At 36.6% G+C, this 25,163-nt stretch overlaps 1 protein-coding gene across 2 annotated transcripts in view; it reads right to left on the bottom strand.

Moving 5' to 3' along the window:
- KLHL1 (kelch like family member 1) overlaps positions 1–24,643 on the bottom strand; it is a 358,028-nt gene extending 333,385 nt beyond the window's left edge. For both annotated transcript variants that reach the window (XM_025924317.2, XM_086710730.1), the window contains exon 1: positions 23,329–24,643. In XM_025924317.2, coding sequence (XP_025780102.1) covers positions 23,329–23,831 — 503 coding nt within the window. In that variant the 5' untranslated portion in view covers positions 23,832–24,643. The remainder of the gene's footprint in view (positions 1–23,328) is intronic.
- Positions 24,644–25,163: the final 520 nt, after the last annotated feature.

Genomic DNA, 25,163 nt, shown 5'->3' with positions numbered 1-25,163 from the left:
AGGGTGTGGACATGACCTCAAGTAGAGATAAACAGGGTATGGACATGATGACCATTTCCTAAGATCTGTCTGTGACAACTCCCCCTCTGACCCCCAATAATGCATGCCCCTCCCACACACAAAATACAGTTACTCCTCTCCCCAGGTTCTCAAGAGTCAGATCCTGTTACAGTATCAACTCAAAGTCCCCAAATCACATCATTTAAATCAAGTCCACAAGCAGATGAGACTCCTGTGTGTAGTTCATTAAGTACAGCTACTAATGCAGAATTCCTCTTCATTTGTGGGACTGTGAAAGTAAAGACAAAATATCTATCCTAAGAAGTCCCTATATATGATAATGAAACAATCATAAGGTAACAGCTAGGAGGAAAGGGGAAGTACAGAAGAGTCACTGCTCCACAGCTGTTCTGTAATCTATCTCCTGAAACTAGCTGTCTGCTGTTATTACATCCTGTTTTGCCCTGAACTTTATGACCAGGACTGTTTGTCAACATCTTAGCTTTGCTCATATTCTTACGCTAATTCTGTATGTTATCCTTAAGCGTGTGGGTGACAGTGGTTTCGTTATTGAGGTCCAAAAGAGTGCACACATCCTCTGCCATAATACCTCCAAACACCAAATGAAATGGACTGGTACTGAAGGCCTAGGTTATTTAAATAACCACAGACACTCACCTTCAAATAGATAAGGAAATAGGGGGGTAAAATCTAAGTATTTCTAGGCATTATAGTTATCAGAAAACATTCTTTAAAGGAGCACAAATATCTTTCAACTTTTTCTCTTGGTATCTTGAAATATCTCTCCCATTGTAAAAAAAAAAAAAAAAAAAAAGAAAAGAAAAAAATCAGGAAAAATGTTTGACACACAAAATGTATGTGGTGAGGTATAACTTAATTTGTTAGATTTTAAAGTAATTCTTTAATTCCAAATTTAAGTTTGTATTAGACATTAGGCTGCTTTGACAGAATATTTTATGACTTTATTTTCTCATGATATTTTGAACCAATTATATCATACTCAAACAGCTTTGCCACAAATAGATTGATTCATCCTTGGGGAATTAAAGGGTGGAGTATGAAGGCTAAGTTATAAAAGCTATGTGACAATTGGAACTGAAGTTCATACCGTGAACTGGCATATACATTTTATCAAGATCATATGTATATAAGGTCAGTGAATATGCTTGAATAATTAAGAAGAATTTCTATAATGACATTATTTGAGGAGAATATGCATATCCGATTGTGGAATTACATCTTTTACTAAAACATGGTAAAAGGCTATGTTTAATTTTACCAATCATGAGAACTAATTTTCTTTTAAATTACCAGTAGTTCTTTCTAACATGAGAAAATTGGATTCTTTAAACAAGATATTATGTGGAAATGAGCCCTCTTAGGCAAGGCGGATAGGTCATCATAGAGCATCTAGAAATTTGTCTAAGATTTATGTTAAAGAAATGTAATGCAATTCTCTAAAAGTTTTTGATATAAGATCATATTTACTCAATCATCGCTGACTGGATTGAATTTGGGAAAATGGGGCTGCTTGGAAAAAAGGCAAAAGTTCACCTAGTAAAATTATTAGACTCATGTAGACTAAAATATAAAATTCCCATTCTTACATATCAGAAAACTGTTGGGTAGACTGTGCTCAAAAAGTTTAAATTAAGCTACAAGACTCCACATTTCAGTTCTCCATCTAAAGCAGAAGAAACCATTTTACTCTGAGTGTAATTTGACTTCTTTCAGAGAAAACTGGAGACTGTCATTTTTACATATAACTTGAATATCTTCCTTAGCTACTTAAGTGAGTTTAAGACATCCTTTTGATCTCCATCACTCCCTCCTCTGCCTTCTTCATTGGAACACTTAACTGTCAAACTTTTTTCTACCTGTTTATCCAGTTTTCCTCTCATACTGCTCCAAATAAACAAAATAAAGAATTATACCTGTCTCTCAACTCACTTACATGCTGAGTCAGCCAACAGAATTGATAGTAAGAGAAGTGAGAAAGGAGTTGAATAAGTTTCAGTGGCCATGTTCTCCACCTAGTCCCCAGTGCTACTAAAAATAGTATTTTCCTGGGGCTCCTAGGTGGCTCAGTTGGTTGGGTATCTGACTTTGGCTCAGGTCATGATCTTGCAGTTTGTGAGTTCGAGCCCTGCATCAGGCTCTGAGCCTGGAGACTGCTTTGGATTCTCTCTCTCTCTCTCTCTCTCTCTCAAAAATAAATAAACATTTAAAAAATTGTCTTTTCCTTATTTCAATGCCTATATAACTTACCTTCAAGTTTCAAGGACTCGGAGATAGTATTCATAGTCAACCCTAAGAGTGATTAAAAGCCTAATTACTGTTTCAAATAGTAAGCATTGCTTCAGTCATTGATCTCTTCAACATAATCAATAGTATCAGGATCTAAGTGAAATTTGGGATGGTCCTGGGACTTTAGGACTCCTTATGAGAGAGCTTACTGCAATAATTTCAAAATAATTTTTTTACAGTGATTGGCAGAATTCTCAAGAGTAAAGTTAAAGATACTTAAGATCTAAGGAAGGGAAAGACTCGTTCTACTTATATTCTCAGGATTATTAAGAATTGATGAAGTAATTGTGGGACTCACTGAAAAATGCAAGTGAAGAAAGTGATTCAACATTATTAGGACTTTTAAGAGGGAGAGGGCAGATTATTAAACCAAATGTGGGACCCTCCTAAGCACGGCCCCGAGAGACTAGCAGATCGAGTGCACATTAAGTTGGTTCTACCAGGAATATGGTTACGGCTTTTTTTTTTTTTTTTTGAGACATTATGCCAAATTTGTAACTTTCATTTTATGCCAAGTCATTTCTCTCTCTCTTCTTTTTGTTGCCAGCAATAATATCCTTTAAAAATGCAATACTATTTTATGCTTATTTTAAGAGAGGCTTTAAGGAGTGTAATTACAACCTGGCTTGCTATCTCTTATTATAGGTTAAGATGAGTGAAATCTTCTAATAAAAAGACAGTATTAAGATAAAGGGGGGGGGGGAAGATAATCAATTGAAGGCTCCTGGAAGGACAGGAAGAATATGTTCTAGATTCCACAGATCAAAGCAGACCAATAGGGATTTGGAGCTAGATTACATCCTGTTTCTCATGCTGTGTAAAATGAGCCCCTGATTCCACTGCCATGTAAATTGTTGGGGGAAAAATTCTCTTCTATAATCCTCCAAATAGAAATTTAGTGGCGGGGCATCTGGATGGCTCAGTCGTTAAGCAACTGACTTCAGCTCAGGTCATGATCTCGTGGTTCGTGAGTTCGAGCCCCGTATAGGACTGTGTGCTGACAGCTCAGAGCCTGGAGCCTGCTTCTGATTCTGTGTCTCCCTCTCTCTCTGCCCCTCACCTGCTCATGATCTGTCTCAGTCTCTCAAAAATAAATAAAAATTTTAAAATTTTAAAAAAATTAAAAAAGAAATTTAATGGCATTGCCAATAAGATGGTTCAATTCTAGTGTAATTAATGTGCATTATTGGACTTTTTGAGAATTTTTCAGCAGTGTCTTAGGGAGAAAATTCAAAATAACCTTTCAGAACAGCTCCATTTGGGGAACTGACAAGGGCTTGTACTTAACAATAAAAACCTCCCAATGGTAAGAGTTCTGAAAAGTATTTGCTGTGGTAAAAAATAGATTTAAAAACAAAAATACCATAAGCAAACCTCAAAGCAGTGGAAAAGTTCTTTGCTCAATGTATTATAACTTGACCCCACTTTCTAGGTAAGAGGGGATGTGATTAATAGATTTATCAATATATAGTCTCTTCTGAAGGAAATGGAATAAAGAGGAGAATCAATTGCCAGATTATCTAATCTGAGTGAGGACAAAACTTAATTTGAATTACTAAGGCAACAGTTAGCTAAATGAGAATACTATGGTTGTAATTTACTAGCTTCAGGACAAGATGATCTGAAAGATCTACCTAGAGTTAGAATTAAAACATGTTGCTTGTATAGACTCTGAAAAGTTATCCTGATACTGTATTTCATAAATTCAAAGAAACTTTCAGAGAATTAGTTTAAAGAGAGCCCAGTGTTTATTTGCTCTGTTTATCCTTTTCTTTATTTTCTTTATAATAGCCAATGGACCATTGTGGAGAACGTTGTCAGGTTAATATGCAATACTAGTTTCAAGGTTACATGTTTTACTGACAAAGTTCTATATAAAAAATCTTGAGCAAATTACACGTGTCAATAATAAAGCCTAGGAAAAACTCTGGACTGATGGGAAAGTGACATGCTGCAAGCATTTTCAATCTAGTTTCATTAACTCTGGTATTATGGACCACACTCCCAACGCTGTTAGCTCAACTGCTATGGTGTAATGTTAGTCTCCAAGAGCCCTCAGATACTCTGCCATAATTCACTCAAATCTGCATGTGAGGTGGGTCAGGCAGACTTGGAACCTCATGTAATTCAGCAAGACACAGACTTAAGAATAGTAGGCCCATTGTTTCCTTCTACTCAAGAGTCCATAAATTTGCCTTGCATGACTTAAATGTGTGGTCTTTTTCAAATACAAAAGTTCACTTGAATTATAGGTAGTACGCTTTTAACATTATATTTATCCATTATACTTTTATATAATTTTAAGTAATTGAAATCATTGCATTTTGTAAGGTAGACAGTCTTAATTCTTTTTCAATATTTTTGGGGAAAAAATAAGCAAATTTTGAGAATCTTTGAAAAGTTGGGGAGAGTGACGATATGAAAATATTGACACAGGTTGCTCCTGACTGACTCCAGTCTCTCTCACAAAAAGACAAACTAACAACTATCCACAGATAAAACACCATTGTGAAAATCCCAGCATTTGGCATTAAGGCTGTAGCCCCTCTTGGACCACAGAAACTGAGAAGGACCTCATTGGTTTCCCTTTACTCTCATCACTCCTGCCCTGGGCCAGCATAGCACCTCACCAAGAGAGCCACCCCAGGTTTTTTCATGGGGGAATGTGAGCCCCAGGCAGACATCCAGGTCTCATTGCCCAAGGATCATGAGGGGAAATCCATGGGTCCTCCATCACTGGGGATCAGATAGAGATAAAAAAAAAAAGGGTGGTGCTTATAGCAACCAGTGCTTAGACCTTGGCAGACTGAGTCCCTGCTTAATAGTAGCACCCAAACAAAGATCCCAGCCACTGGCTCTTCCCATCTGCAGGGCTGAGCTGGTGGCCCCATCTGGCCAGGGAGCTCAGCTGGCCATTCTGACTGATTTAAGTTCCCAGAAAAGAGGTTGTACTGTCCATGAAGCCCATTCTATGCCTCCACTGGGCAGGGGACCAATTTCAAAGCTCCACCTAACTTCTAAGCACATTCTACAGCAAGGGTAGAAGAGTAAATGTACAGCCCCACCCAACTACTATGCATGGCCTCCAGTCCCACTCCACCAGGAAGCCTAGTCATAGAGTCCAGGCAGGCCTGGAGCCCATCCTACAGACCACAAGGAACCAAGCCAGCAGTCCACCTTGGCTGTTGAGCATAACTACTGGCCCTGAATAGCCAGAAAGCCTGAACAGTGACCCTGGACAGCCTGGGAGCCCATCATCCAGTACCGCCCAGCCTACAACCCCATTCAGCAGTAGAGCCCACCCTGTGGCCCTGCCCAATTGTTGAACACAGCATGGGACCTTATCCAAACATGCCTTGCCCAAATTGCGGCCCACTAAATCATGGAATATAGAATTCAGCCCTACCCAACCAAGAGCCTGGATAAGACCCTGTTCAAACACAGACCACAGCCTGCTCCCCACCCAACTGCAGGGTACAACTGAAGGCCTTGCCCAACAAGAGAGTCCAGACAGTAACCTTACATAACAGCACAGTATAGCCAAGGGCCTACCTAATTGTGAAGCCCAGCCTGTGGCCTTACCCAATTTGGGGGCATAGCCAGTGGCACCATCTGATCAAGGAGTACATACAGCCTGAGGGCCAACCTAACCATGAGCAATTATGGAGCCCAGACTTCAGCTGTGTGCAATTAGACTCTCACTAGTAGCATCACCCTGTTAGAGAACAGAGTCTGTTACCCCACACCCAGATACGGTTGCAAAGCCGAAGTAGCCACAGAGAATATCAGGAGCCCTACCCAACCAGGGAGATTACTTAGAAACCCCACTGGAATAAGAGCTCAATCAGCAGGCTAATCCAGTCATGGAGCTCAGCCAGTGGCCACCCCCCAACACACTCCACCCCTACCTCAGCCACAAATCTCAGAGCATGCACAGGCAGTGGGCCTCAACCAACTAAGGAACTTGATAGTAGGCCCTGCCTGCCTGTGGGCAATACCCACAGCTGATAGATCTAAAATCTCAAGCTGAGCAGACTGGAGAAGATCTTTCCTTCAAAAGTGAACCTGAAAAGTGTGGAAGCATGTATCACTTACTCAAATGCAGATGCCAACACAAGGTACAAGGATCACAAAGAATCAGGCGAACACATCACCGAAGAAAACTAATAAAGTTCTAATAACTGGTACTAAAGAAAAGGAGATCTATGAGCTGTCTGACAAGTAATTCAGAATAACCTTTTTAAAGGACTTCAGTAAACTACAGAACACATAGACAACTAAATGAAATTAGGAAAACAATGCGTGAACAAAATTTGGAGTTCAACAAAGATAGAAACTATCAAATTATCAAAGAGGAGGGAACACTCCAAAACTCATTTTAAAAGGTCATTAATTACTTTAATAGCATAGTGAAAATTGAATATAAAAAAAGAAGAAAATCTTTCCTAGCAATTTGTTAGTAAGTTAGGATATTTTGATGTCCTTGTTTATCTGCTATATTATATGGTTTTAACTGCTTGATCATCTCTCACATTGTTTTCAAGGGACCATGTATCTTCTATGTGAATAAATGACCAATAGATGGCAATATTACTCTTCTTGAACACCTCCAATAGGCATTTGCCAAAGTTTGACACCCATTATATGCATCATTCTCAAAGTCAATATTTAATAAAATAATTTTTGCAACCTTTCTTAGCTTATTAATTTAAAAAATAGGATTAAAGTTTAATGTAACACATTAACAACATAGAAAACAATAGACACACATAGTCTATATAGTCTTATAATCTTCATGTAACAAATGGAAAATATGGTGTTTGATTTAATCATACTATTCTCTGATCTTACAAAGGAATTTACACATAAAGAGATGCATGTGGAGATTTCTTGTTTTTAATTTATACTATAATGTAATCATATCTCGCACATATCTTAAATTGCTTTATGCATTGAACACTAGTGTTATCTGAGACATTCTACATAATTTATTCTTTTCCTACTTATATAATCTTACAGGATATATTTTATATCGTATATTTTATATTGATTGTTTTACAAAATGAATAAAAAATGATTTTTTTCATTCTTCTATTGACGAAAAAGCATGGAGCATGGGAGTTTCTTAACATCAAAGTGCTTCTATTTCTGAAGGATATGTTCTCAAAATTTGTATTCCTGAATTAAAAGGCTTTTATATTGTTTCATACCATAGATATTGTCCCATGGCTCTCTCCACACCCCCACACCAAAGCAAATTACATTCCCACCAGCAATAAAATATTCCTAATTATTTCTAACCCTGTATAACTACATAAATTTAAGCCATTTACTTAATAGAAACTTGAGTGTAAGGAGATAATTTCTATTTTAGATATATTTGCTATTTGAGAGAGATTAACCTTTTCTGTCATAAAGCTTCTATAATTATAAGGAATCACAAATTTGTAATTTCAAGTGTATCACTCATTCTTCTAATTTTTAACTGCCAGAATTTCTCTGAAGAAAGTCCAAAATAATTGCCAATTTACTTTATACATTCAGTTAAATTTATCTGCACATTTAAATACAATATGTTTTTTATTTTTTAAATATAATACTTATAAAAAGTTATACTTAACCTCACAATGTAGTTATGGCCAGTAAGAAACAATAGGAAGGATGTTTCCTGAGATTGTGGCTATCACTGGTTTTTCACAATTGAATATATTACTTTGATGTTCTTTTACACAGGTGGATAATGTTACATTGGCTCACTTTGGTATACTTCTCCTTGACTAGCCCCTGGACCAATGTAATTCTCCAACCTGGTAGACAGTTGGATAAAGTTGAGTGAAATATAAAGCTACCGATAAATTCTTTTCTTTTCTAAAGAATTAACATAGGAAATATTTTAATTAATATGTCAAACTCAGCATAGAAAACTATAGGCATGTGTGTGAATATTGAGAAACTATCTTGAAGTAGAGCTGACTAGACATACTTTTAAGTTCCTTGAGGCTCAAGTTTTTGGTATTCACTTCTTGGTTCCAATAGCATTCCTTTCAAGTGTAATGACATGTTGGATATTTCAGAAGTGTTGTATTGTTTGTGGAAGTTATTTACCACTTCAAATTAATAAATTTAAAAAGCATATTTTGATAAATATTTTGTGAGCTTTGTAATTATATATGGCCATCTATATTTTGTGTGTGTGTGTGTGTGTGTGTGTGTAAAATTCACTGAAGATGTAGCTGTTTATGCTGGAAGTGATTTACCATTTCTCGGCTTTCCAAATGTATCTTATTCTTAGTGTTGTGTAAAAGAGGTCCCTTTCCAGATTATGTCAACTTTTTTTTTTTTTTTAATTTTTTTTTCAACGTTTATTTATTTTTGGGACAGAGAGAGACAGAGCATGAACGGGGGAGGGGCAGAGAGAGAGGGAGACACAGAATCGGAAACAGGCTCCAGGCTCTGAGCCATCAGCCCAGAGCCCGACGCGGGGCTCGAACTCCCGGACCGCGAGATCGTGACCTGGCTGAAGTCAGACGCTTAACCGACTGCGCCACCCAGGCGCCCCATATGTCAACTTTTTATATTCTGTGGCCACAATCTTATTCAAGGCCAGCTTCATGTGTGTGGACCTGTGTAGTCAGATAGGGACCTATGTTCAGAAAGGCCCTTGGTTTTATGCTCTACTGTCTGGGTCCTTAAATTATTATTAACAACATTTTATACATTTTAATTATTAATAATTAATACTTTTCATTTTGCCTCAGGCCCCACAGATGACACAGCCTGCCATAATGACAGCACCCAATCCACTCTCTTATCCATGAAAAATGTCTCTCAAATGGTTGGTGAAACATATACTAGTCCCAACCTCTCTGAAAGTACCTCTCAAATCTACCAACTTTTCACCACTGGTTTATATGAAACTATATCCAATTAATCTCACTAATGCTCTTAACACTTACTACCATCCTTGACCATCGCACAAAACACAAGCCTCAGTAGTGATCTGTTCTTTCATAACCTTATACACGTAAAGGTGTGGAATTGTGCCTCAGCTGACTTTTTGAGATTTTCAATCTGAAACTTGCATTATTCCTTTCAAAAGTGCTTTATAAATCACTTTGCCTCCCTTGCACCCCTCTCATTGGTAGGTTATTCATATTCTTCCCATCTGTGGTACCTGGAGGTAGTGTCTGGAAATGTCTAGCACTACATTTGTGCACCTATGAGCCTTTCCTTCTCAAGCAACAAAGCCCTTTCTCTTTTGAAGACTCAAGTGACTTGTTTGTATTCATATACTTCATATTGCTGTTTTTATGCCTTCTCATCACTGAAGACATTGACACCCTTCAAATCCAACTATATTCCCGGGCATATTCAATCTTCTATAGATGACTTATCAAATAATATAGCCCCTGCTTCCAGCTCCTTGAATTGTACACCTTTAACTCAAGTTACTAACTCATTCTCATGGCAACATATTTGATGCTCTCACTATCTAGGTCTATTGTTCATGTGAAATCTTAAGACCTTACATACTCTATAACTACACTTTCCTAAATCTTAATTTCTTTATTTTTTTTAGCCCACTACAACTACTGCACAAAGACTAAGACAAAAAATATTTACGTCAGCTACTTTACTGGACTCAGATTATTCAAAACAAAAGTCATTCTCTTCCCTCCAGCCTTCTGCATTATCCACTTTGTACCCACACAAAAATGTACATTCATTTGCCATTGCAGAATTGTAGATCTTCTTCTCTCATCCTTTCTTTTACAATTAAACCCTAATTAATTGGCAGATGTGGCATTTTATTTTCTAAATGCTTTCTTTCCTTCTGTCCCTTTTCTTAGTAATAGTTCCTCACCAGGACTGTTGTTTTAGCCTTTCTAACATGGCTCTCCACTTTCAGCTTCCCCCATCTTTTCTCTGGTCCATCTCAAATGTTGTCACACTAAAGTTTGAATCTCATCAGCTAGATTCATTCACAGTCACCATACATAAAATCCAAAATCTTTAGTATGATCGAGAAAGGCCCCCATTTTCTGATTATGATCTATAGCCCCAGCCACATCAACTGACATTTTACCCAGGCATAGCCATGCTAATTCATTTCTATTTTTTCTTCTAATTAGCAACTGCACATGCTGATGCTGGTCTGAACTTTATTAAGACCTTTTCAAAGCCTTCCTTTTCTGTACCTTTAAAAATCTCTTTTAAGATATATTTAGTATATTACAAGTTAAATTTCTAAAATTACTTAGTTTACTACTATTTTTTTACTCTGAAAAAAAGGGAGTTTTTATACTTCTCTGTATCTCAAGAAGCCAGCATATTGTCTGGAAATGTATTTCCAGACTGATTTCCAGACTAGTCCAAACTGATTTAAAATAGTCTTCATTAAGTGGAGGAACATTTAGCGTTTTCCTTGGGGTACATTTGGCTCAGAATATACCTTACGTGTTCAAATAGAGCTTACCTCAGATCTTAAGTAGTCAAAGTGCAGCCTAATTCATGCTGATATACTAGGAGTCAAGCTGAATCAACTATAGGTAAAGATCCACTGTCTTCTTTTGTGGTGGCAAGGCTAGAGGCCTTTAGATATGATGCATTTTTTGCCCTCTCCCACCATAGTCTAATAAAAAAATGAGATAAAAAGTAATTTAAGTGGCAACGGTGACATTTTCCTATACAAGTAGAGTGTACTCTAAAACTAAGGTTTTCTATTGCCAAATCCAGTTTTCTTTCTGTTGTAACATGCAACTGTGGAGGCTGATATATTTTTTAAAGTCAAACAATATTATTTTAGAGAAATATATGCCATAAAAATTTTTCAATATTTAAACATCATACATATTTCAGTTTGCAATGTTATAAAGACCAAAGATTTTTCTGGAGTTTTTTGAAGAATAAGAATTAAAATATTTACCATACAAAGAGAAAAATTTGGTATGAGGCAAAGATAGAATATAAGAGTGAGAACAGATACAAAGGAGTTTTAAGATTCCCACTAGGTATATCAATCTGGGGAAAGGAAAAGAAAATTTACATTTAGAAAAATATTTTTAAATTGTGTCTTTGAGGGGCCCTAATACTAATACAAATTTAGTATACAATACAAATACTAACACTAAAACTAATTTAGTATACATTACAAATACTAATACAAATTCAGTATACTATACTATACTATACTATACTATACCAATACAAATTTAACTTTACAATTGAAAAAGTATTTGATAAGAAATCTATCTAAAAGTCACAGGCTGTTGTTAGGGAGAATAATGACATGTAAATATTTTAGATCTATTAGGACAAGAATGAGTAAATAATGAGCCTTTTTTTCTCTGTGGGGAAACACGTCTAGTGGAATGTTCAAGTCATCTGGAAAAATCCAAAGAGGAATCAAAAAAGAAGACGGCACATAGCTCATTCCTTTCTGAATCATTAAGGTAAAGTTCATGGATTGTATTGTTGCTCCTCTAGTACTGGCAATGGAGATGCTTCCGCTGACTCATGATACAAAGTCCCTTGTGGTCACAAAGCAAGGCCTTCTGAACTTTCTTTGCAGAACACTTACTATAAAACTATTTAGCCTTCCCTTCTTTCTGATCTGCTGCCAAGTGGAAGGTAGCAAAAGAGTCGGTGTGAATATTTCATTATCAAGTTCTGCAAAATGTCACTGGATGACTTCTTAGGCCATGTATCAACTCAAAGAGGCATCTGACTCCAATAAATGATTCAAGGCAAGTTAGAATCAAATTTCTATTCAAAGTATGAATAATAAATACAATGAATAAGTTTATCTGACTTATAATAGGAGAAATATACCACACAGTTTCTTTGGCTCATCATAACATTTTTACATTCAATCATGGCATTTGAGGATCAGCTTATTCTTTTTTAAATAGCATAATGTTGTTTCATAAAATGGCTATTATCAGAATTATTTACCATTCCCTATTCATATATATTGTGATAATGATGCCACATTGTCTCTATTACTGTACCTTAATAACAAATCTGGAAATCAGGAAGTGTTAGTCTTCAAATATGTTAAATTATCTCAAAGTTGTTTTGTTTATTCTAGGCCCTTCAAATTTTCAATGGATTTTAGAATAAATCTGTCAATTTGAACAAAAAATGCAAACATTTTCTTGGGGGAATGTTTATAATCTATAGATGAATTGGGAAATATTTGACATCTTAGTAATAGTAATTTTTCTGATCCATGAATATAGTATATCTTTCCATTATTTAGGTTTTTAGTTTCTATCAGAGGGCTTTATTGTTTTCTATGTATGAGTCTTCATATTTTTGGTCATATTTATTATTATTTCATATTTTATTGATATTACTATGATATATTATTTTTATATTTCTAATATCTAGTTTTCCCTTGAAAGTATATAGAAATATAATTGATTTTTGAATGTTCACTCTATATGCTGCCACCTTAAAAAAGCCATTATCTGTTTTGCAGATTCAAATAAAAATTTTTTAATAAACAATTATGCCTGCAAATAAAGACTATGTTTTTCATTTTTACATAGATGATCAATTCTTATGCAAATTAAAATGATTTTATTTCTTACTTTCCAGTATAGATGCCTTTTATTTCTTTTTGTCTCTTTATTGAATTGACTAGGATTTCCAATACAATGTTTAATAAGTGATAAGAGAAGAAATTCTCATTTTGCTCCAGATCTTAGAGGAAACACATTTTGTCTTTCAACACTAGGATGTTAACTGCAGGTTTTTCAAGATTGTCATCAGATCGATATTCTTTGTTTTGAGATATATTTTGTTTAGTATGAATATATCCATTTCAGCTTTCTTTTGATTAATCTTAGCATACTATATCTTTTTTATCCTTTTCCTTTCAACAAAAATTTGTGTTTATTTTTAAGTGTATTTCTTATAAGCAGAATATACTTAGATCTGGCTTTTTAAACAACCCAATAAACTCTGCATTTTCATGATTGATGCATAGAGGAGCTGTTTTTAATGTAATTGTTGATATAGTTAGGTTTCAGACTAAAATTGTGCTGTGCATTTTCTAATTGCCCTATCTTTGTTCCCATTTCCTACTTTTTAGATTAATTAAATAATTTTTATGAGAGTATCATATCTTCTTTTTTGGATTACTAGCTATTTATCACTGTTCCATTACCTTGGTGGTTGCTTTATGATTTATAGTATACTTCTGAGACTACCTTCAAATGATATACCATTTCACATTTAGTATAATAACCGTATAATACTGTACTTTCATTTCTCCTCTCCCAGTATTTCTTTTAAGTTTATTAATTTATTTTGAGAGAGACAGAGAGAGCACGAGCAAGGGAGGGGCAGAGAAAGAGGGAGAGAGGGAGAATCCCAAGCATGGGGCTGGAACTCAGGAAACCATGAGATCACCACCTGAGCCAAAATCCAGAGTCAGATGCTTAACTGACTGAGCCACCCAGCCGTCCTGATTCCCCTACCAGTCTTAATGCTATTGTTGTCATACATTTATCTTATACATATGGAAAAAAAAATACAACACACCTCTCATATTATACTATTTTTGTTTGTTTAACCATCATATATCTTTTAAATGTTCCAGATTTATATAATAAAAACTAATCTTACTTTTACCCATGTAGTTATCATTTCTGGTGATTTCCATTCCTTGTTCCAGCCGGTACCATGTTTTTCTGCAATCTGTGCTCTACCATTAATGTCACCCTATATGTATGTGTGTGTGAGTGTGTGTGTGTGTGTGTGTGTGTGTGTGTGTATGTATATATATATATATACATATATATATATATATGTATATATATACATATATATATGTATATATATACATATATATATATATGTATATATATATATATATATATAATCTCAGGCATTATAGAAGTCTGATGTTAATCTTTTCCTATCTACCATGACCCTACTTAACTACTTGAATATATAAAATATGATTTAACTGCATTAATTACCTTGTTGGCCATAGTTTTTAGTCAGTTTTAATTGATTATTTTGCTCCTCATTATGGTTCATATTTTTCTACTCCTTTGTTGCCTAGTCATCTTTAATTGGATGTCATACATTACAAAATTCACCTTGTTTGGTATTAAATACTTCTAAATATATGAATTATTCTTCAATTTTTTTCCAAGGCACATTTAATGTTACGTGGAAACCGTCTGATACTTTTGGATTTGTTAAGCAGAACCATGGCAGCATTTATTTTAGGGCTAGTCATTTCCTGTTACTAATATAACATTCCTCCAAATACTTTCTCTAATTCCATGAATCATTCCATTCCTATTGCTAGGGACAGGTGTTAGTCCCTCTAATTCTAATATAGTTCTTTCCCAAGAATTGGGCTGTTTCCTAAACACATGTATCTGTCATTATTCTACTGAATACTGATCTGCCAAATACTCAAGAGGCCCCACCGCAGATTTCTGAGACTTCTCTCCATGAAGGTCTTTTCTGTGACATTCTGTCTTGCGAGATCTCACTGACTTGGGCTCCTTGGACACTCAGCTCCCCCTCTTCAATCCAGGGTGGTTATCATATTTCTCTTGGTTTCCCCTGCATCAGTGCCTGGAATCTCTCTCAAGGAGGTAAGCTGGGACAATCACAGGGTCATTTGATTTTCACATCTCAGGAATCACTCTCTTTCAGTACCTGATGTCCAGTGTCTTGAAAAATGTTGTTTCATATATCCCCTCCCTCCCTTCCTTCTTTCCTTCCTTCCTACCTCCTTTCCTCCTTCTCTTTTTCCCTCTCTTTCTTCATTCCTTTTTGCCTTTATTTGTCTTCCTTCTGTCTTTCTTTTTCTTCTCTCCCTCTTTTGTTCTTTGTTGCTTCTCTAGGTGAGAAGGTGAGTCCAGTCCCTGTTACTCTGTCTTAGCCAGGCAGGAGGTCCAGTTATTTCACGGTGACTAATAAAATGATTAGAATATTATTTGGCCCAGGATTTTTTCATCTTAGTTTCTTTTTAAGAATTTTGAATTTATATACATATAATATGGGCATATTGTTTTTGTTAATGACAATTGACTGATCTAATATATAAAATATATTTATATTTTATAAATATATATATTTATATATAAATATATATTAATATATTTATATTTAAATATAATATAAATATTTGTGTGAACTTCTCTACTGAAATTGCATACCAGTATCTCAAAGGTAACTGTAAAAGTAGGCATCACATTTAAATTTTATTACAAATAAGAAAAAAACAACTCCAAGTTTATTTCCTAAATGTTAGAGTTCGAGGTTGAATCTCTGAGTTAGAAAGTCAGAGTGTTTTTGTATACATAAATTCAAAAATATAGATTTTAAAAATAGCCATATTTCCTATTTTTCCATTTTTTTTGAAGCTCTGGTATTTTTGAATATTGGCCTAAAGAGACACCTTGGATATTTTAGTAGAATTCGAATCTACTAAAGAAATAAAGTTGTGTGTTTTATTGTTGATACAAAGAGATTTTGGGCATTCACCTCTTGAAAAACTATAAAATTGTTGAATTCTTCCTTTCCCTTATAGTATAAACCCTCCCAGTTTTCTGGTCTCATAATTTAAGTTGTTCCACCGTATTTTAGTCAAGATGGAAATGCTGAGTTACATGAGCAAATGTCAATCAACATCACTAAGGAAAAATGTGGCCTGGACACAGTGTCACAATTATGATAGAAACTCAAAATGAAAGATTACCTACAGTAATCGGTTATCTGAATTAGATTAAATCCACCAAAAGAATGGGAAAGGCCAAATTTAGAATTAACATCAACTAAATGCACTCTTTATTATTACAGGAGATTCTCAGATCATTTTCAAAAAGTACCATTCCTGTGACATGATCATCAGTCAAAATGATCTACCTCATAGACTTTCCACTCAAAACAGATATTTCTTGGGATCCTAAATTATAGCACACATTCTCTCTGGTCAGGAAAACCTATGTTAAGCTTTCATACACACTTATATCAATCTGTTTTCAAATTCTGGCCAGAAAAGTCAGCAAAGTAGTCATCCTAAAACTTATATGGTACAACAGGTTTCTTTGTTGTTGTTGGGTTTTTTTATTTGTTTGCTTGCTTTTTGCTTATACTTGACTTAAAAATCTTCGAATATTTAAATCAGCTCAGATTATCAGTATCTATATCAGATGTTTTCCTCAAAGTTTGGAATAACATTATTTTAAATGTAGCAAGGTAAATTATTATTTGGCCAAACTAGTATGTAAATTCCAGAGCATTTGTTTTACAACTACTACAAAAATATCTGTGGTTATTTTAGATGGTAAAATAAAATCAGTAGAATCTTGTTACTTAGAGACTCTGTTTAAAATGCTGCATATTTTCATGTTCAGAAACTTGAAACTCTAAAATATGCTGTAGATCTTAGTTTTCTGTAAATTCCGTAAGAGTTCTTGGTCAAAAACAATGAAATGTGACTTAGAAACACATCATCTAAGTAATCATCAGAAGCATATTATCCCCCAGATACACAAATTATTTTTTGAGGCTTAGGAAAAAGAAACTAACTAAAACAAATATCTGATCAATATTATATTCTGTATTCACCAAATGCTAATTTTATTGGATAGGGATTACTTTCAGATTATTTATTTTTTTTTCAACGTTTTTTTTTTTTTTTTTTTTTTTTTTTTTTTGGGACAGAGAGAGACAGAGCACGAACGGGTGAGGGGCAGAGAGAGAGGGAGACACAGAATCGGAAACAGGCTCCAGGCTCTGAGCCATCAGCCCAGAGCCCGACGCGGGGCTCGAACTCACGGACCGCGAGATCGTGACCTGGCTGAAGTCGGACGCTTAACCGACTGCGCCACCCAGGCGCCCCACTTTCAGATTATTTAAAATCACCATACCTTAAAGAGGTTAATAATATAGTTTACAAGGTATTCATTAGAAATTCATCAATGAAAAACAGAAAATGGTACTCAATTAGCATGGGGTTTTGTTTGTTTGTTTATTTGTTGTATTTGTTTCATTCTGCGCTTTTGGTCACATCTTTCACTCAGATGGTTCTGGAGTTTTGGGTACCTGCAGGTTCAATCAAGTGGTCTCATTTCTTTCTCCTTTATGATCTTCTTATTTTCCCTGAAGCAAGTGTGCTCAGAAGGGAGGGCACCTGGAAATTGTGGGCTTCTTTATAAAATGACGAATAATATTGATAAACCCATCCTAAAATAAATAAAAGAAGCTCTCCCAAACAAGGTATCATCTGCTGCTAGTTCTGCTCTAAATAACAGTAGACTGTGTAACACTCCAGCCTGGGATAAATTAGCCAAGAAGACATAAATTTGAGTAAAATCACTCCATACTCTTTTTCACTACGAAACAGGGTTACAGGAAACTATGAACATGACTTCATTTTAGTGTTCCATAGAAGCATAGTTTAAGAACTCCTTTCCTGAATAAATAGCCTCTAACCATTTTTAAAGTTGCTTTTTCCTTTTGTCTGAGGCAAGACTGATTTCTTAACATTCTCAACAAATACCTGGTTCAGGTCTCACCAACCTTCATGATAATTTAATGGTGTATGCTTTCTTCTGGTGACAATTTTCCGTATCAATTGTTCTGACCCTCAAAAGCAGATTTCTATCATAAAGCTCTCTTTTGGATTCAAAAATTAAATTAGTTTTCCCTAAGTCATTTCCTCATGGTGTTGTTTAATTATAAAGTAAAATGCACAGAATGAACCATACTTCAGAAAAAAAACTGAGTGTTTTCTAACTTAGGCTAAGAAGTTCTCTTTGAGCCTTATGAGACATTGTCTGTCACTATTATTATTTTTATTTATATTATTTATTTTAATTTTTTCAACGTTTATGTATTTTTGAAGAGAGAGACAGAGCACAAGTGGAGGAGGGGTACAGAGAGAGAGAGAGAGAGAGAGAGAGAGAGAGAGAGATTCCAAAGCAGGCTTCAGGCTCTCAGCACTCAGCACAGAGCCCAACACAGGGCTCGAACCCACATACCGTGAGATCATGACCTGAGCCAAAGTCAGAGGCTTAACCGACTGAGCCAGGCATCCCACCCAATACTATTCTTTTAAAAAGTCTATTTAAACATTCAAACAGAGAATCATTGCAACCAAGGGAATAGGAAAACTGCTTCAGCATAACTTTAGCTGTAGCTCCTTTCTTATGTTCTGTTGTGTTTGTTTGTTTAAGCAGAAGGAAAGGAAAATTAGCAAAGTGGCCTGGAATATGGTGTCTGGATCTGAGAGTAAGAAGACAAAGTGCAGCTGTACTATGTGCAAGTCTATGATTCTGGGCACATTAATTAGCTGTCTGTACCTCAGTCTTCTCATCTATCTAATCATTATACCTAAGGGATACATAATTGTTCCAGAATCAAAGGACTGTTCTGAATATTAAATTGCACAGTATAAACATTCAACATGCTATCTAGCAAATAGGAAGTTCTTAATCAATGTCACTCACTATGATTATGACAAATATTTATTCACTTAACAGTGTTTATTGAGTAACTACATGCTCTATGATAGGGACAAAATGATGAGCAAAATGGAAATAGTCTGTCCACTGGGCAATGTTTTTAAAATTTTTTTTAATGTTTATTCATTTTAGAGAGGGAGGGGGGGCAGAAGGAGAGAGGGTGATACAGAATCCAAAGTAGGCTCCAGAGTTCAAGCTGTCAGCACAGAGCCCTATGCAGGGATTGAACTCACCAACCATGAGACCATGATCTGAGCTGAAGTCTGATGCTTAATAGCTTTATCAATTGAGCCATCCAGGTGCCCCAGGGCAATTTTTGTTAGAGACAAACAATAAAAACAACATAGATATTAATATGCAGTTACAGGTGACAATGAGAAATTGAAAAAAAAAAAAGTAGAGAGTATTTAGTTACTCCAAGAATATGGAATGAGCAGATGCAATAAATTTTTAAAAATTTAAATTAATTCACCTAGGGGATCAACGGATGCTTCTCTGAGAAATGTACAAAGCTCTTAATCAAGACATCTCAATGATAAATAGGAATGAACTCAGAAAAGGGTGGGTTGAGGGAAGGAGAGCCAACATGCAAGGAGACAAAACAAGTTTGCGAGGCCCAAAGATAGAGAAAAATATTAAGGGAGGACATGGAGTCTGGAAGACAGAGGGTAAGAGGGAGGTTGGTGAGGGAAGGGCCTTGATAATAGACAAGAGACAGATCATCCAAGGTCCATCTGTGCAGTGTATGGATTGTGGTCAGACGGTGGTGGCAATACTTAAAAAAAAAAAAAAAAAAAAGGAAAAAGAAAGAAAAGGAGAATCTGGGTGTGGCAAAATAGTTCATATTTTCATTTTAAATTTTTCATTCACTCCACTATCAGAGAATGGATTATATGTGGCAAAATTAATGAGTGAGGATGATGCGAATGGCAGTGGCAGAAGCTGAGTTGAAAGGGGATAGTATATTGGAATTAGGTGCAAACAATGGAGATGGAGGGATGTGGCACAGATAGAAGAAGGGAATTTTTGAAGAAAAAGTGACAGTGCTTGGTGGAATAGTGAAAACAATGGAGAAGAGCATGTTGGCAAATATGACCCTGAATTTTTGGCTTGTACAACCTAATGCATGGAAAGCTGTTCTCTGAGATAAAGAAGGAAACTGAGCAAGAGAGTGGGGGACATTTATGAGTTCAGTTTTGTACAATGTTGTATTTATATTGTGTCTGTGATATCCACAAGAGAGGTCAAGCAGAGAGGTGGGTGTGTGAAACCAGAGGTCAGGGGCAGGTCCAAATTTTGAGATACAAATTTCGAGATTCAGGTTGTGGACAGCAGTTGAAACCATGGAATCAGATGACTGCATTCCGTGAGAACTGAGAAAACTAAAAAAGGAGGCAGTTGACCATGACATCTCCTTTCCCACTCACATTACTACAAACCGTGAAAATATAAATATTTCTCTTTGGTTCTTAGATTACTACCTATAGAACTTTGGATAAAAATATCCACACCAAGAATGTATGATAATCTGAATAGCTAGATTACATACTTTCCAACAACTAAGTTCACAATGAAGTAGAGAAAATAAATGACTAATCACATAGATGAGGAACCTATTACCATAGTCAGAATTCTTACTGGTGTAATGGTTAAGGTATTAGAATACTGAGATTTCTTTATGTATGCCTAGTAGGGTGGGACCAGATGAGGTCTGGGTTCAGGTAATAAATTAGTTTACCAGTGGCTTCCTGCTGCCTTTATGTTTAAACTCCATTATAGTTTCCCAGAATTCTGAGATTACAGGAAGTTTTCCCTTGAACATCCCCAGCAGCTGTTTGAACAAGTGAAACCAACTGAGTGACTTTTACTTGTCTAAACCAATCTTCCTAACTAGCATGAAACCAAATGAATAAACAGAAGATCAGAAAATGAAGAGAAAAGAAAGGGGTCAGCTCTTGTTTCATACATGAAGATTAATTTAGCATGGAAGTCACAACTGATAAAACAAGATGCTAAATATCAAATGGGACTTCACAGTATGGTTAGATAATAATAACTCAAGTAATCAAAATTATCATGCGGGGTTTAGGTAGTTTATGTACTCACTGATCAATATAAACACTATGTAGATTCCCTGCATGTGCTAAGATAGAAACAAAAGAAAATGCACATTACTGATTATTTTACATATTATTTTGCATTCAGTACTTTGGAAATTCTGTCTTTTCTGAGAAGTGAACCCTATTCTTACCACATATTAAAATTCATATATATAATTATAATATATATGCAATATCTATATATGGCTAACTCAAGTCTAGTAGCATGGTTTTAATCGATCATGAGCACAGAACCAATGCTCTATGAAGGTTTGGAAACTCATGAAATCCACACTATCAGTAATAACTCCTTTTTCCAGTGAGAAGCTCAAATTTTTCTAAACTATTTATGTCTTAACACAATTTTAAAAATAAAATTAGACCTGATTTTTAATATTTTAAACATGCAAGAACTCATAGGAAACCATCATTCCAATAGCAAAGATGGTTTTGGTGGGACTTGCTTATATTCAGAATTCTTTTTATATACAACTCTTTGTGAGTAAAAATGATACATTCAAAAGTGAGGGACCAGAAGTTACATCTGATGGGTGTTTTGTGCCTAAGTGTTCTATTGGTTATGACTTTTATTTTTTTATTTATTATAATTTCTTAAGTCAATATTGTATTAGTATTTTCAAATTCTTCAACTTACATAAAAATCTTCAGAAATTACTCATGACAAATATGTCTCATTTACTTAAAAGTGTATTTGTTGTAAAACAAATTTAAAAAAATTATTAAACATTAGTGTTTTCAGAAGGTCACATATTTTAAGCTGGTTTTAAGACTTTACAGAATTGAAAAAAATAATCTATTTTTTATAAAGTCTCTTAGTCATAAAATATCAGTTTCAATAAAGTAGTAATTAGTAAATATTTAACATAATGTTTTCTTTTACATATGTAAAATGAATTGCTAAATGCTTATGATTTCTGAAAACTAAAAAAAATGGTTTTAAATATTCTACACTAAAGGAGGTAAAGCTCAACATATTTGATAGAAAAAAGGCTTAAACTATAATAACTAGTAAATACATAAATCAAATTACTTTATGGTATTGGTGGTACCCAAAGTTATAACCATTTTGGTAAAATACCTTACTTAATTGAATAATATATAGACTAATATTTAGGTCTGCTATATATGGGAAAAAAAACTTTGTCATACTTGAAAATTACAAATTAAACTTCCTCCTTTTTAATAAATACATTACATTAAATGTCTTAACATATTAGAGTATATCCAAGGCTCTTCCATATAATCCACATAATTGAAAATTGTAAGGATATTTTTTCATATCTTTAATTTCACATTTGTCAACATCATGAAAGAGCACCTACAGTATTATTTTGTGCATTCCTTTTGTGACTTAATCAACTTTATAAGTAGGTGATTCAATCAACCAGAAGTTTAAAAAGTTGTTTCTGTTTTGTTATTGAGAGGTAATTAAATTTAATAAACATACCCATTATAATTTTCCTATGTTTCCTATGTTTCTTCAATAATGTATCCTGATATCATATGAATTTAAATGCAAATCTTTTCATATCCTCATTATATGCCAAAACTAGTAGTGAATAATGAGTCAATTCTCTAAAAATGTAAAACTCAGAAGTTTTATGTGTCTGAAGGTTTTCTATAAGTCTTGAAGGTAGAATTCTTCTAAAAGAATCTAATATTGGAAATAGACAAAACATAAATGTTGACCTACCACCTAAAGATCCCATCCTAAACCACCGAATAAGAACAGCTGAATGCAAACAGGCTCAGCAACAGTTTAATTCTAAGACTCTGAATAAGGCAAAAGTGAAGACACAGGAAGATAAAAAGGGAAGTTAGAATAGAGAATAACAACACTGCATTTCATGGAAGAATAAAAAAGAGAAAAAGAAAATGCTGCTGTCCAGTAGCCTCCTTTCACGCACCTCATTAGTTCTGGTATATAGATTCAAGACACAGCGATCCTAGATAACACGCTAAGTCAATTTCTAGGCCAGTACATGAGATCCTTGTGACTGGTGTTTAAAACAAGTTTCATCTCACATCAGGTAACGGGAATACTGATGTGACAGAAGACGACAGAAGAACACCATCATCTCAGAAATATGAGACCCACTCCACTGAAAGATTTACCAAAATGCATATATATTCAATTTGTGATTACAACTCTGAAAACTTGCAAAAAGCAAAACCATATGAATGCGCCTGTAGAAATTAATGAGCAAACTTTCAGTGAGATGATATAAACTTGGGTAATAAAAGCCAAGCTGGCATCTCTCAATCAAATTTTTCAACCTGAAACGTTTTAGTCTTAGTAACTACCAAAGCCCACAGGGGAGAGGGGAAATCAGTGGAAACTGGGAGATGCTTGGATGCCCCATGGGGTCTTACTGTACCTGTGTCCACATCCTTCACCTGTTGCCTGGCTTGAGTTGGCCGGCTCCACTTTGAGCTCTTGCAGGACCAGCCCTTTATCGTGTGGTCCAGGAAAGTCCATGCCTGGCACCTCCTCCTCCTCTAGAGACTCCACGTAGAAGAGAGTCCTGGCTGGCTGTTGGGTGCCTTGCCCTGGCGCCCCTTGCTGCAACCTTGTGGCCACTGGCAGCAGGGTGCCATTCAGTGGATTAAAGGAAGAGGAGGAAGACGAAGGGGAGGAAGACGAAGGAGAGGAGGAAGAAGAGGAAGGCTTCTTCCAGAAAGTGCTCACGCTACCCTTCTCTTGGCTTTTGAGCAGGCGGCTCTGACTGGGGCCCCAGTGCTCGAAGCTGCCGCTGCCGTCCTGTTGCAGGCAGCCGCCCCCCGCCGGGCCGCCTGGGGCTGGCGACGGGTGGCTGAAGAGTTTCCAGCGGAGTCGCAGGATGTGCTTCACATCGAAGTCTTTTCTCCCAGAGCCTGACATGCTTGACGCAAGAAGGCAAAGAGACCTCAGCGGGCGCGGGAGTAGACAGAGCAGCTGGTGGGGGAGGCCAGCAGAGCTCGGGGTTGGAGGAGGCGGCGGACTGCGCCCTCTGCACCCCGGGAGCACTCGCGGCGAGGCGGGCTGCGCGCCCTGCTAGGCAACCACCCGAGCGCGGACGGCAGAGCCGCGCCGCTCAGCTGCGGTCAGGTCCGCAAGGACCCGCGCGTGGGGAGTCCACCGGCTGCGAGCAGAGGCAGGAGCCGGACGCAGAGGGCTGAGAATCCTTGATCCGCCCGCGGGGGCCCCGTGGTTACGGCAGGGAGGGACGACCCTGGTGATGGAGGTGCGCGAAGAAGGGAGGTCTGCACGCTCGGAAGCCAGGGAGGCGGCGGCAGCTGGATACACCTCCCTGGGATGCACCCGTGGCAAAACCTCAGTCGGGAAGGTGTCGGCTCTCCTGTCCTTGCAGCTCAGAGTTCAGTGCCTGGAGAGCGCAGAGAGAGAGAGAGAGAGAGAGGGAGAGCGAGATAGAGCGAGCGAGAGAGAGAGCGCGCCCCAAGTCGCGAAGAAGCGCACCCCCTAGTCTTCTCGGTGCACCTGCGCCCCTGTGCCTGGCCTCTCCGAGGATGCTCTGAGAGCTTGCCGGGTGTCTTTGAGAAAGTCAAATGCCTTCTGCAAGGCGAGAAGGGGTGGTTTTATGTAGTCAGTTTGTAAAAGAGAAGAATAAATATTCCAGAAAATATAGGAAGGCAAAAGGAAAAGCCCGCCCGTGAAGCTGTCAAGGTCCTCACAGTACAATTTTCTCTCTGCCTCATCGCCTCCTCCTCCCCTGTAAGTGACGCAGATGTGCACTGGGGCCTATACGGAGAGATGGAGGGAGGGAGGGAAGGCTTCAATCTTCTTTATGCAAGTGAGTCTGCCGCTCTTATTGTCCCCTTGCTAGGTCCTGTCACCTTTTTTCATCCCCCTTCCTCACTACATTACTGTGTGGCAATAAAAGTAAAACAAACAGGCATTATGCTTTAGTATCAGTAAACACCAAACGTGAATCATGGCAACGTGAACTTAATAGGCTGCCATAGGTTTGCAGGTTGCATGTTAAGGGCTTGAATTATTTAATAAACCACATCCTTTAACCTTTAGCCTTGGTTTGTCCGTAGTGAGACACAAGAAACAGTGATGCTGGCATCAAAGAGTGTAATGCCACCATTCTGACACATTGTGATTCTGCCATTAACACACTCAGGCAGCGCTTCGTCTTGGGGTCCAGAGGCGTGCTGGAGAAATTTTAAGATGGGCATCTGAGTGCAGGGGACGACTTTTGCAAAATCA

The sequence above is a fragment of the Puma concolor genome, chromosome A1 (assembly GCF_028749965.1).
Source record: "Puma concolor isolate L17-30 chromosome A1, mPumCon1.1.hap2, whole genome shotgun sequence".
NCBI lineage: Eukaryota > Metazoa > Chordata > Mammalia > Carnivora > Felidae > Puma > Puma concolor.
This window is presented reverse-complemented; position numbering and strand designations above follow the sequence as displayed.